The 13,095-nt window shown below is 35.5% G+C and overlaps 2 protein-coding genes across 20 annotated transcripts in view; one reads left to right on the forward strand and one right to left on the reverse strand.

The window, feature by feature from the left end:
- Positions 1 to 9,083, forward strand: part of ZNF300 (zinc finger protein 300) — a 46,574-nt gene extending 37,491 nt beyond the window's left edge. For 2 of the 3 annotated variants that reach the window (XM_077895854.1, XM_077895855.1), the window contains exons 4-6: positions 5,108 to 5,234; positions 5,474 to 5,600; positions 6,755 to 9,083. In XM_077895854.1, the coding sequence (XP_077751980.1) occupies positions 5,108 to 5,234; positions 5,474 to 5,600; positions 6,755 to 8,309 (1,809 nt within the window). In that variant the 3' untranslated portion in view covers positions 8,310 to 9,083. The remainder of the gene's footprint in view (positions 1 to 5,107; positions 5,235 to 5,473; positions 5,601 to 6,754) is intronic. The other variant, XM_077895860.1, reaches the window with a different exon arrangement.
- Positions 1 to 13,095, reverse strand: part of LOC144312796 (zinc finger protein 12-like) — a 163,765-nt gene that overhangs the window by 121,986 nt on the left and 28,684 nt on the right. For 15 of the 17 annotated variants that reach the window (XR_013378404.1, XR_013378405.1, XR_013378402.1 and 12 more), the window contains one exon: positions 11,681 to 11,829. The gene's annotated coding sequence lies outside the window, so the exon portion shown is untranslated. Of the gene's footprint in view, positions 1 to 9,965; positions 10,148 to 10,890; positions 11,423 to 11,680; positions 11,830 to 13,095 lie in introns of those variants that run through there. The other 2 variants (XR_013378403.1, XR_013378413.1) reach the window with 2 other exon arrangements.

Consider the following 13,095-nt stretch of genomic DNA (forward strand, 5'->3'; position numbering starts at 1 on the left):
TGGGAAAGAACAGATAGCTAAAATTTGGATTAGGAAAAATGTAGCCAAACTAAAAATCAAGACCTAGAAAGAGTTTCTAGGTAACATGTGGATAACCTGGCCTGAAAACTTTTTAAAAATGGACATAGTAATTTCTTTGATCTTCTTGTAGACTTCATGAGTTACATGATTTGCAATCCTCTAAAGAGAAAACATAAATTTCTCATGGGAAGAAATTATTTTTTGCCATGTGAGACTAAAATTTCCATTTTGGGTCTTTCAAAAGACCAAAATGTAATGGAGTATATAGTGTTTTCATCAGCAGCCCTGTGGAAAAAGCAATAATAGATTGCATATAGCTATGTCATAGAATGATCTCTTTTAGAGGGAAGGTATCATAGTGTCATAGCCAAATGCCTTGAACTTGATCCTTCAGAACTGGGCTCACCAGACTACTACCTGTTGGTCAAATCCAGTTCTCTGTTTTTATGAATAGTTTTACTGGCAGCACAGCCATACTGTTTGTTCATGTATCATCTATGGCTGTTTTCCTGCAACAATGGCAGGGTTGGGTAAGTACAACAGAGACCAAATGGCCTGCAATGTTTAATATACAAACTTTATGGAAAATGTTTGTTAGATTTCTGGTTTAGAGAACCTAATTGATTACAGAGGCTTCCTATTGTCCAGTTCTATCTACTGGTAAAATCCAGATAACACAGGATTGGTACATTTTAAATGTTCTTCCAAAATATGTTTTCCTCCAAAAGGGCAATTCTTAAATTATAATTATCTGGCAAAGCTTGGTAGAGCACGGGCCCCTGATGCTCCTTACCCTTTGCTGTGGTTTCTGATTATGTAGGATCACTGTACAACTCAAGGCCAGTTCCTTCTCTGCACTTCCATTTTTAGCAGTCTGTGATACTTTTTCTCCCTGTCAACATTGGCTATATACACAGTATATAACTTTAAACTGTATAAATAATAAAAAATTTAAAACTGAGAGACCTTTTTTTTTTTTTTTACTGAGAGACCTTTTAACTTCAGCTCTCCTCCTCCTGAGATTATCAGTGTTTACCATTTGTTTGTAATACTCCAAACCTTTTCAATATGAATATAACTGTGATTAAGTGTGTATGTGTGAAAATACAAATGTATAAGAGTGCCTCTCTTTTTTAAAAATTTTATTTATTCATGAGAGAGACAGAGACAGAGGCAGAGACACAAGCAGAGGGAGAAGCAGGCTCCATGCAGGGAGCCCGACGTGGGACTCAATCCCAGGTCTCCAGGATCAGGCCCTGGGCTGAAGGCGGCGCTAAACTGCTGAGCCACCTGGGCTGCCCAACAGTGTCTCTTTATTGTGTTTTTCTTTGGAAAAATAATGTTATAGTAAACATTCCGTGCTGCAACTTTTAAAATTTTACTGTCCCATGTTAAGATTTTTGAATGTCTTTCCCATGCCAGTACTTAGATTTCTTTATTATCTTAGCAGATGCACTGGGATTGTTTTCTTTTCCTTTCTTTTTTTTTAATATTTTATTTAAATTGGGACTGTTTTCTTAAATTTAAAATGGAAGTTAGAATCCTCACAGGGTTGTTGTGAGAATTAAGTGAATAAAAACCATGCCTGGAACTGTATCTGGGGATAGTTTGTTCTGTATTGTTAGTTGTTATTGTTAGTATTACTATTATATCATCATCACTGTTACTGTCCAATCTAGAATTCTCGTGTATATTTTACAGTACAGCTTATTAAGTGAGTTCTATAGAGAAAAGATGGAGTTGTTTTCTTCTGGATATCAGTAGCTGTAGAGTTGTGGCCACCAGCCACATGTGGTTAACTAAACATTTGAAATTGGCTAGTGTGAATTGAAATGTGCCATATATGTAAAATACATACTGAGTTTAGAAGATATAGTTCCAAAAAGCTCACTAATAATTTTTAAGGATTGGTTACACTTTGAAACAATATTTGGATGTATTGGGATACATATATATATTTGAAATAATTTTTTGAATGTGGCTACTGGAAAGTTTAAAATTACTTATCAGGTCAGTCTTAAATTTCTGTTAGAGCAGCTCTAGAGAAGGAAAATGGACTTTTTATTAGCTTAATAAATCTAACTACCAGGACTAATTAACTGATTATATGCCTCTTCCTTTAGGAAGAGGGATTTATATCTTTTGCATATTGTCCAGGAGTGAAGTCATTTGTACACATATCTGTTCTCCTCCACCTCTTCCATTCTCCCAGTCACCCAAGTCATAAGAGTGTTTGTAGATGATAAAAGTAAAATTTCCCAATGCTTATGTACTATACTTTTCTCAAAGTTAACAAAATTTATACGTATATAGTATATTGAAGCATTTGAGTGTAATTAAAAAAGCAAAATCAGAATGTTAGAATTACACCTATTAAACTTCCTGTCAGAATGGATTTTCTCTACATTCTACATTTATTTTCTTTCTCATGTCGCTGTTATTCAGAAGAATACAACTGAGTAATACACAAAACTGTTTTTAACTAAACGTGAACTTTATAATCGTCATTCATTTGTTTTTACCAAATGTTTGTTGAGTACCTAATGTGTATCATATGCACTGGCTGGCTGTGGAGTATCTCAAGAAGATTTAGGTATGGTTTTATTTCTGGGAGGAATGCAGAGAAAAATTAGGTAAATGGATTTGTAAACCAGCATTGACAGATAAAAGCTCTGTAATAGACATGGGAACAAGGAACTGTTAAAGCAGAAACAGGAGAACAACCAGCTTTTTAAGAAAGTAAAAAATAGGCTCAAAAGATTATTGAACTTTGAATCATGAGGGAAGTAGGATAAGGATGGGAAGCAACAGTTACAAAAGTAGAAAGGGCAGAGTAGTTTTAGGAAGGCTGAGAATTTGAGGGAAACTAAGATTTAGGGTGTTTCATGGGGAGTTTGACTAAAGATGTTATTAAAAGAATAAGATACAGGGGCACCTGGATGGCTCAATGGTTGAGCGTCTGCCTTTGGCTCATGTGATAATCTCGGGGTTTTGGGATCAAGTCCTGCATCAGGCTCCCTATGGGAACCCTTCTTTTCCCTCTGCCTATGTCTCTGTCTCTGTCTCTCTGTGTCTCTCATGAGTAAATAAATAAAATCTTTAAAAAAATAAAACAGTAAGATACAAAAGATCTTGTTCACAGTATCCAGGAAGTAGTGTGGAGTGCAGTGGTCAAGAACTCAAGCTATTGATTGAGAATTCCTGCTTTTAAATCTGCGAGTTAATCATATATTCAGTGTATAACCTCTGGCAAGTAGTTACTTAACCACTGTAATCCTCATTTTTCTCATATGTAAAATGAGAAAATTAATAAGGCTGTCTAAAGGACAAACTAAATGTCTGGCAGTTTGATGGTGTGAATATGGGACTTGGCATGGGGTGAGAGGCATCTTGAAATCGAGATGACTGAGATGAGGCTGATTGTGTATGCAAGGATGGAACCAAAGGATGCTTTTAAGCAGGAAAATGTCATTTGAAACAGTGTTTATTTTTTTTAATCTCAAAGAAATATTTGATAATAATGAAAGATTAGGGGGAAAACCTGAAAAACATTTTAAAATAATACAGATAGGGATCCCTGGGTGGCTCAGCAGTTTAGCGCCTGCCTTCAGTCCAGGGTGTGATCCTGGAATCCTGGGATCGAGTCCCATGGAGTGTGCTTCTCCCTCTGCCTGTGTCTCTGCCTCTTTCTCTGTGTCTCTCATGAATAAGTAAATAAAATCTTAAAAAATAAAATAAAATAAATAAAATAAAATAAAATAGATAACCGAGATTCCTCTATTGGGTGATAACTATTGTGAACATAATTAAAATAGTCACTTTTCCCTCCAGAAATACCTTATGCCTCTACACTTACCCAAGTCTTATTTTAATGTCACATCAATAATCTTTTTTTTTTTTTCTTGGGTGTTTCCTGATATTTCTCGTTACATCTGTTTTCAGTATTGCTATTGTAATTGGTGTACTTCGTTATATTATTAGGTCTAGCATATATATATGAGACTGTTCATTGAGGAGAAGCTATGAATATTTTCTTATAAATTGAGGGGATTAAATTATGATCTTTAAGAACTCTGACATTCTGTGTTTCTCCATATGTGTGTTTTCTCTTTTTAATGTTTTCTTTTTAAAAGGCTTTTTCTGCTCTATAATTATTACTAAAAGTTTTCCCATGTTTTGTTTTGTTACTTTAATGCTCTTGGCATTAGAGTTTAAATTTTAGAGTTTTAGAGTTTAAATTTTTAGAGTTTAAATTTTTGCTCCATCCAGAAGGTATGTTTTCTATTATCTAAGACATAGGTTACAGTCTATTCATTTGCTACTTTACTGTAGCAAAGTACCACAAACTGAGTAGATCAAACAGCAGAAATTTATTGTCTCATAGTTCTGGAGGCTAGAAGTCAAAACTCAAGGTGTCAGCAGCTTTGATATTCTTTCTGAAGGCTATAAGGGAACAGTCTATTCCAGGCCTCTCTCCTTGGCATGTACATGACCATCTTTTCCCCTATCACTTCATATCATGTTTCTTCTAGATATGTCTGTCTCTCTGCAAATTTCTCCTTTAGATACAGACATCGGTCATATTGGATTAGGGTCCACCCTAATGATGTCAGAGAATTAATTATATCTGAAATGACTCTGTTTCTAAATAAGGTCACATTCTGAGAAACTGGTAGTTAGAACTTTAACATACAGATTTTAAGGGGATACAATTCTACCTTTAACATAGGGATTCAACATTATTCTTCTGTTGATTATCAAGTTGTTTCAGTATTACTCTTTGATAATCTGTCTTCCTTTCAGTTATTGAATGCTGCCCTTATCATTTATTAAATTACCATTTGTATCAAATTGGCATTTTGATCTATCTCTTCTGTTCTCCTTTTTTTTTTTTTTTTTTTTTTTTTTCTCTTCTCTTCTGTTCTCCTGATCTGTGACTGGCTCTTCTTGTAAAGACAAGATTTTGTATTGTTTTTCCCAAATACTGTGATACAAAACTAGGCATAGGCATAGTTTTGTATACTGCAGTAGAGATGATGAAAATGAAAATGATCACTTCAGATTGAACAGGAATATACTGTTACAGGGCTTAGTATCATTCAAGGATGTGGCTGTGGATTTTACCCAAGAGGAGTGGCAGCAACTGGACCCTGCTCAGAAGACCCTGTACAAGGATGTGATGCTGGAGAACTTCAGCCACCTAGTCTCAATGGGTAAGGATGGCTTTCCTACATAACTCAGACTTGTCCATCCAAGAGCCTTTTCTCATAAGGTGCTGTGGTTTGTAGTTACTGACATATATAATGACTTTTATGATCTTTAGACCCTCCCAAATGGAGGTCATTTTTTTTTTAAGGGCCACCTGGACTGCTTCATTGTAGCTCTCTTGAAACTACACCTTCACTTTTCCTTCAGTGTAGTCAATCCCAGTTCTTCTATTTCCATTTAATAGGATATCCAGTTTCCAAACCAGATGTCATCTCTAAGTTGGAACAAGGAGAAGATCCATGGATCATAAAAAGAGACATACCAAATTGGATGTATCCAGATGAAAATCAGGCAGATGGAAGACAAGGGAAGTGAAATATCAGTTTTTGTTTTCTTGATTGATTGATGCCTGAAGTTTATGTTCTGTCCTTATTGAAATCTCTTATTCTTTGTTCCTGTACTGAGAATTTAGTAGGCATTCAGCAAATAATTGTGAACCTTTATAAAGGAGAGCTATTTCTTATTTATCCTCTTTCTCTCTCTGCATATATGTATATCTCTAACACCTTTTATGAAAGGCAATAGAAAGGCAAAGTCCTCCCAAGAACATAGGTTGCACTTTAGATGGTAAGACCTCCAGGTACATGGCTATATAAATTATATGTCAAATACAGCTACTGTTTTTAAAAGTTCAGAAAAAATGAGAGTCTAAAGATGTAACAATTTGAGAAGGCATTTTCCAGAGCATATAGCTGTAGCTGCTTTGAGAGATATATAAAGTGTTGATGATGCTGAAGGAGGAGGGTAAAGGCCAACAGGTGGAAAGAGACTATATGAACAAAACTTTGAAGTTAGAGGATTAAGGCTTTTCTGGGAGAATTTAGAGTATATGAACAAAACTTTAAAGTTAGAGAATTAAGGCTTTTCTGGGAGAATTTTGCTAGTTTTACTTGGTACATATAGAAGGTATTTATGGCAAGCAGTGGAATATAAGCTTGGGTTCTTTGTGTGAATCTGATACTGAATCCATAGCAGGATCTTGGATTTTTCTGTTGTTTGTGTTAGTTTTTAATTAGGAAAGCAGACTGAGGAGAGTTAAAAGTATTTTGACTACAGAGGAACCTTGTTTCTGTGGATAGTGGTGGCAGGATAATAATAGTGAAAAAAAAAAAAATATATATATATATATAGCAAATGGTTTATAAGATAAATAAATTCAAAAGCTGATAAAGGTTTCAGAAAGCAGAGGAAGTGAAAAGATTCTAGAATAATAATCCAAAATTAGAGTGATAATCAAATACTTTTCTATCTTCTTCAGGTCTAATTTTTCCATGAACTTTTCTCTTTAACATCCTTTCCCATCATTCATCTGATCATACTGTATGCTGTACTGTCTTATGAGATGGCCAGCCCCATCCCTATGGTCTGAGCTTATCAACTACATTGGATTATTTGTTCTGTTCTTTTGCATTCTGTTAATTGTTCTTTACAATCGTTTTATTTTATCTTTCTTTCTTTTAGACAGGAAAAGTAACCTTGACAACCCCAAATCATGTATTTTGGGGTCTGTTTCCTTCCGTAATAATATCCTGAAAGGAGTCACAAAAGATAGTTCATTGTACTCCATCTTAAAAGTCTGTCAAGATGATGGTCAGCTGCAGAGATGTCAGGAGAATCAAGACAAGCTTCTCAGGCAAGTAACAGTCATCAGCAACAAAACAGTGACTGTGGAGTCAGGCCATAAATATAATGCATTGGGAAAAATATTTCATGAATGCATAGATCAAGATACTTTAAAGCAAAAATCCCATAACTATGATATATTTAAAAAGAACTTGAAATATAATATTGACCTACGTATTTGTAATAAGAGCAGTTCAAGAAAAAACCTTGATGAAAGTTTTGGATGTGGAAAATCATCTAGCCATGGTGTTTCCTATTCTCATCTTGAGAAAATTCACAATGGAGTAATGCCCAATAATAATAATCAGTGTGGAAACATTTTTAGTAGTAAACAATCCCTTATTCAATATCAGAATATTGAAACTAAGGAGAAAACCTGTGTATGTATTACATGTGGAAAAGCCTTTGCTAAGAAATCACAGCTCATTGTACATCAACGAATTCATACTGGAAAGAAACCATATGATTGTGGTGCATGTGGGAAAGCCTTCAGTGAGAAGTTTCATCTCATTGTACATCAGAGAACTCATACTGGGGAGAAACCTTATGAATGTTCTGAATGTGGAAAAGCTTTCTCTCAGAAATCATCCCTCATTATACATCAGAGAGTTCACACTGGAGAAAAACCATATGAATGTAGTGACTGTGGGAAAGCCTTCTCCCAGAAATCACCCCTCATTATACATCAGAGAATTCACACTGGAGAGAAACCTTATGAATGTAGAGAGTGTGGGAAGGCCTTCTCCCAGAAGTCACAGCTGATTATACATCATAGAGCTCATACTGGAGAGAAGCCATATGAATGTACTGAATGTGGGAAAGCCTTCTGTGAGAAGTCCCACCTCATTATACATAAAAGAATTCACACTGGGGAGAAACCTTACAAATGTGCTCAGTGTGAGGAAGCCTTCAGCAGGAAGACAGAACTCATTACACATCAGTTAATTCATACGGGGGAGAAACCTTATGAATGTACTGAATGTGGGAAGACCTTCTCCCGGAAGTCACAGCTCATCATACATCAGAGAACGCATACTGGAGAGAAACCCTATAAATGCAGTGAATGTGGAAAGGCCTTCTGTCAGAAATCACACCTCATTGGACATCAGAGAATTCACACAGGAGAAAAACCTTATATATGCAGTGAATGTGGAAAAGCCTTCTCTCAGAAGTCCCACCTCCCAGGGCATCAGCGCATTCATACAGGAGAGAAACCATATGTATGTGCTGAATGTGGAAAGGCTTTTTCCCAGAAGTCAGATCTTGTTTTACATCAGAGAATTCATACTGGGGAAAGACCCTATCGGTGTGCTGTATGTGGGAAAGCATTCATTCAGAAGTCACAGCTCACTGTACACCAGAGGATTCATAACAGTGGTAAAATCATAATGAACTGAACACAATAAAGCCTTCTCAGTATGAGTTCAAGCCTTAATGAATACTAGGAACCTGACTGATTTGATATTTATGGGACATCTTTAATAGATAAAATTATGCAAGAGAATTCATGTCTATAGTGTGGTGATACCTAGCTCAGCAAAGATGATGGAAAGTAATCGTAAATGAAGAACATTTTCAACATGGTGTGTAAAGCTTTTTATGGTCAGTGGAACAAATTATGTATATAGAATATTGTCAAGTTATATATTCTTTATTATACCATATAACAATAACCAGATATTGTGAAATTGCTAATGTTAGCTTGGCATAATTTTGGCCATACAGGAATTCCCAATAAAGGACATGAAAAAAGCGTGAGTAAAAAAAAAAAAAAAAAAAAAAAAAAAAAAAAAAAATTAAGAAACTACATTATAAGGAAGGGGCTTAGCATAACCCCTAAAGATACATGTAAAATTCTTGTACAAAGATAGAAAGATAGGTGGATCAGATTCAATACAGGTGATGTTTATGCATTTTCCCATCTCAAGCATATACATTGCATTTAAGTTGACCTGTCTCTCTGGAAGGATCCTGGACCTTTAAATTGGTGCACCTTGACCAGGTCTCCCATTTATTCTTCCTCACTAAGAGTTTGGTATTGTGGAAATGCTTTGGTACTGAGGCAGATGGTCTTGTGTTTTAATCCTGGCTCAGCTACTCACAGATTGTGTGACTTCAAGCAAGCCTACTTCATCCATTTGAATATTTTATCATTAAAAAAATACAATGTAGAGCATGTTTTCAGTTATTATTCATTCTTTTTATCTTTCCTCTCTATCCTCCTCCAACTGGATGCTAAGACTAATATGCAAAAAGCTACATCTAAATTTGCTTTGCATTCCAGACGCTCTGCTTTTGATATCCCATTCCCATGACAGTTCTCTTTACTGTCTTTGACTCTGGTGGCCTTGATTCTTGGTGTGTTAAAGTGACATCATGGTTTTATTATTTTTTACGTACATTTATATAAACCATAGTGATTACACATAAAGACCCTGACTAATGTCTCTTCAGGACTTCCATTGTGCAACCCCAACTGTTTTCCCTGGGAACAAATGACACTTGTAGAGCAAAACTCTTGGGATGAGAAATTATGCCTGCCACAGATTTGAGAACTTGATATCTCTAAAATATCTCCTGGTCTCTTTCCTGTGGTTCTGCCTGTTCCTCCATGAACAGCTTTAGATGAGGACCCTTGCTGGAGTTGCCTACAGAAGAGCATACTTGGCAAGAATGAGGGTGTCTGTACATATATTTATGTTCACATAGTTCTTCATGTAGTTCCCACTGGATCCTTCACATTTCTTGCCCACCTGATTCTCTTCCTGAATGGCTGAACTATTTTGAAAAGATGGGGACCTTTAGGGTGAGAACCTCTGCAGAGGAGAGGGCATGCCTAACAGTAATGTAGCAAATTTCTAGTCTGTGTGGACAAATTTTTGGTTTCATTATGAACAGTGAACTGAGAACACTACCATCAGATATTAATTGACCATTCAGACCTGAGAAAGAAGGTCTAGCAGTACATATTTTGGGTTGAGCTACTGTAAGGTTTGGTCATGGAAGATGTCCTAACTGATCCTTATGAGAAGGACCCCCCCCCAAAAAAAAAATTATTTTTTAAAATTTTTACTTTTATTGGTGAACACAAATTTAGTGAAAAGTGAGTTCTATATAGTGACAGCTATGGAAGTAATGTAGATATAACAAAGATTCATAATTCCTACTTTACAGGCCTCCCATTTGGGTTCCTCTGTCACAAACCTCCAGGCAACCTTGTTGATCTGATGAACATCTATAAGAATCACAATTTATACTTACTACCTACTGATTTAATGCTTCACCACTTTTTTTAAACATTTTATTAGAGGAGTTAATCAGTGCAATGAAGCAAGAATAGGAAATAGGCATAAGGATTAGAAAGGAAAACATGGACATTGTGGGTGTTGCAATTGTGTATAAAAAAGCAAAAATGTACTGATTAAGTATTAGAAGTAAAGAAGTTTAGTTGTTTTATAGTTTTAATATTGAAAAATAAGCTGATTCTACATACCACCAGCAGAGTGAAAATTTTAAAAATACCATTTAATTGGCATCAAAAGTATGAAACACCTGAAATCATGTAGTGTAGGACCACTTCTCATAAGGATCACTTTTAATTGGCATCAAAAGTATGAAACACCTGAAATCATGTAGTGTAGGACCACTATATAACATTACTGAATTAGGCTTAAAGATGGATTCATTAAATTTTTTGGCTGAAAGACAATATTAAAGATGCCTATTTTGGGGATGCCTGCATGGCTCAGTGATTGAGCATCTGCCTTTAGCTCAGGGCACGATCCCATGTCCTGGGATCAAGTCCCACATTCGGCTCCCCACAGGGAACCTGCTTCTCCCTCTGCCTATGTCTCTGCCTCTCTATGTTTTATATAAAATCTTAATTTAAAAAAGGATACCTATTTTCCATTAAAGTGATTTATATATAGTTGGGGAGATGAGGAAAGAAATTGAAATCCAGAGGAATAAGCCCACTCATAAATATAGAGTTAGTTTATTTTATTATTAAGAAACAACAAGGGGATCCCTGGCTGGCTCGTCTGTTTGGCTCCTGCCTTCCGCCCGGGTCATGATCCTGGAGTCCCGGGATCAAGTCCCGCATCAGGCTCCTTGCATGGAGCCTACTTCTCCCTCTGCCTGTGTCTCTGCCTCTCTCTCTGTCTCTCATGAATAAATAAATAAAATATTTAAAAAAGAAAAGGAACAACAAAATACCACATAGCATGCAGGTAACCAGCAACTGGCTATAAATTTCTGTGAGGATTTTTAGTTCTATTATATGGAATTGGAATTAGAGCTACAGTTGTTACGAATCATCCTACTGTTAGTAAATGGCAGAAACTCTATTTTTATCAGTAGTTAACTGAGCTTGCTCTGATGTTCTGTTACACTTAATTCTGTATCAGGCTTATTATGATAGTCTATTCTTCATAATTTTCACAGTACCTCTTCCTGTGGTTGCCATGGCACTGGATATAGCACATACGATGATTCATATCCTTTAGCATTCCTCAATAAAGATCAATTTCCCACATTATTCAATGCATTTCATGTCAAAATCCCATAAGCGTTCTTTTTTTGGAAATTTTAAAATTTAGTTATAAAATTACATATGGAGATGCTAAAAGGCAAAAATAGCCAAGATACTTTTGAAGAGCAAATTTGGATCATTTACCAGACTAAGACTTCCCATAAACTAGTAAAGACAATGTGGCATTGCATTTGGTAGTCAAATAGACCAATGGTAAGAGAATCCAGAAACAATTACCTGTAGATTCTCGAGTTAGGACAAAGGTGGCAATGTAGGTTGTAGGAGAAAAGTGATACTTCAATAAATGTCTCTGGCTCAGTTGTCCACAGGTAAAACAAAAAATGAAAACTTCAATTACTGCGTACTGTTCACAGTTCCACCTAAATCTGTAATAGAAGAAAATGTGTTGCATAAGTACAGATCAGGCAAGAAGAAAGCCTGGAAATACCTAAGCATCCAACTCAATAGATTAGAATAAAAACATTGTGAACTAAAAACCAAGAAAGTAAAAACAGAAGTGATAAAAAAGAAGATGAAAATTGAGGAGAAACAACAAAATAGGAACAACAGAACAACATTTTTTATGAAAAAGATCATTAATCCCATGGCAATACAAAGAAAAAGAAGGCATAAATATCTATAATAAGCAGTGAAAGGAAACAGCATCATTTCAGAATCTACAGATAATTTAAGAATCTTAAAAATATTTCAGTACAACTAAATAAGTAAAAAATAATGCCAATTCCACAATATCTATTCCAGTAAAGAGAAGATCAAGGATCTCTGATATATTTTATGAGGCTAACATGACTATGATGCTAAAGTGAGACAGAGACATAAGAAAAAAATAATTGGTGATCAATATTTCTCCTGAACATAGACCATAGCCATCCTTAACAGAATATTTGCAAATCAAATTTAGCAATATTTTAAAAGGAAAGTCCATCCTGGCCACGTAGAGTTTAAGAATGCAAGGTTGGTCCAATATATGAAATCAATTGGTGTACTTCATCATATCCATAGCCTGAAAAAAAATAATAACCATATGATCATTTCAATAGATGCAGGAAAATCATTTGACAGAAATTCCACATCTATTTAGAATAAAAACTCAGCAAGCTAGAAATAAAGGCCAGCTTCCTCATATTGTTACAAGGCATCTGTAAAAAAAAATCTGGTCATCATATTTAATGATGAAAGACTAAATGCTTGACCCCAAGCATTTTTTTTTTTTTTTGGGCTAAAAGTCTAAGATGTATGCTTTGTTCTTCCTTTTTTTTTTTTTTTTTTCTTTTTGCTTTGTTCTTCCTAATGACCATTGTGCTGGTGACCTTAGCCACTGCAGTAGGGAATACAAAAAGGGAAGGTTGTGTGTGGAGTGGGGGGAGGCAGGGATGGGAAGTGCATACATTTGGGAAAAGAAGAAATAAAATTGTCTCTATTTGCAGACAACATGGTCTTCTACACAGAAGATCTCAAAAACTATAAAAAACCTAATAGACTTAATAAATGGCCTTTCCTGGGAATTTAAGAAACAAGCAAAGGAGGAAAAAAAAAGGCAAACAAAGAAACAGACTCTTAACTGTTAGGGAACAAACTGATGATTACCAAAGGGGAGGAGGAAGAATGGGTTAAATAGGTGGTGGAGATTA

The sequence above is a fragment of the Canis aureus genome, chromosome 4 (genome assembly GCF_053574225.1).
Source record: "Canis aureus isolate CA01 chromosome 4, VMU_Caureus_v.1.0, whole genome shotgun sequence".
In the NCBI taxonomy this organism is placed as follows: Eukaryota; Metazoa; Chordata; class Mammalia; order Carnivora; family Canidae; genus Canis; species Canis aureus.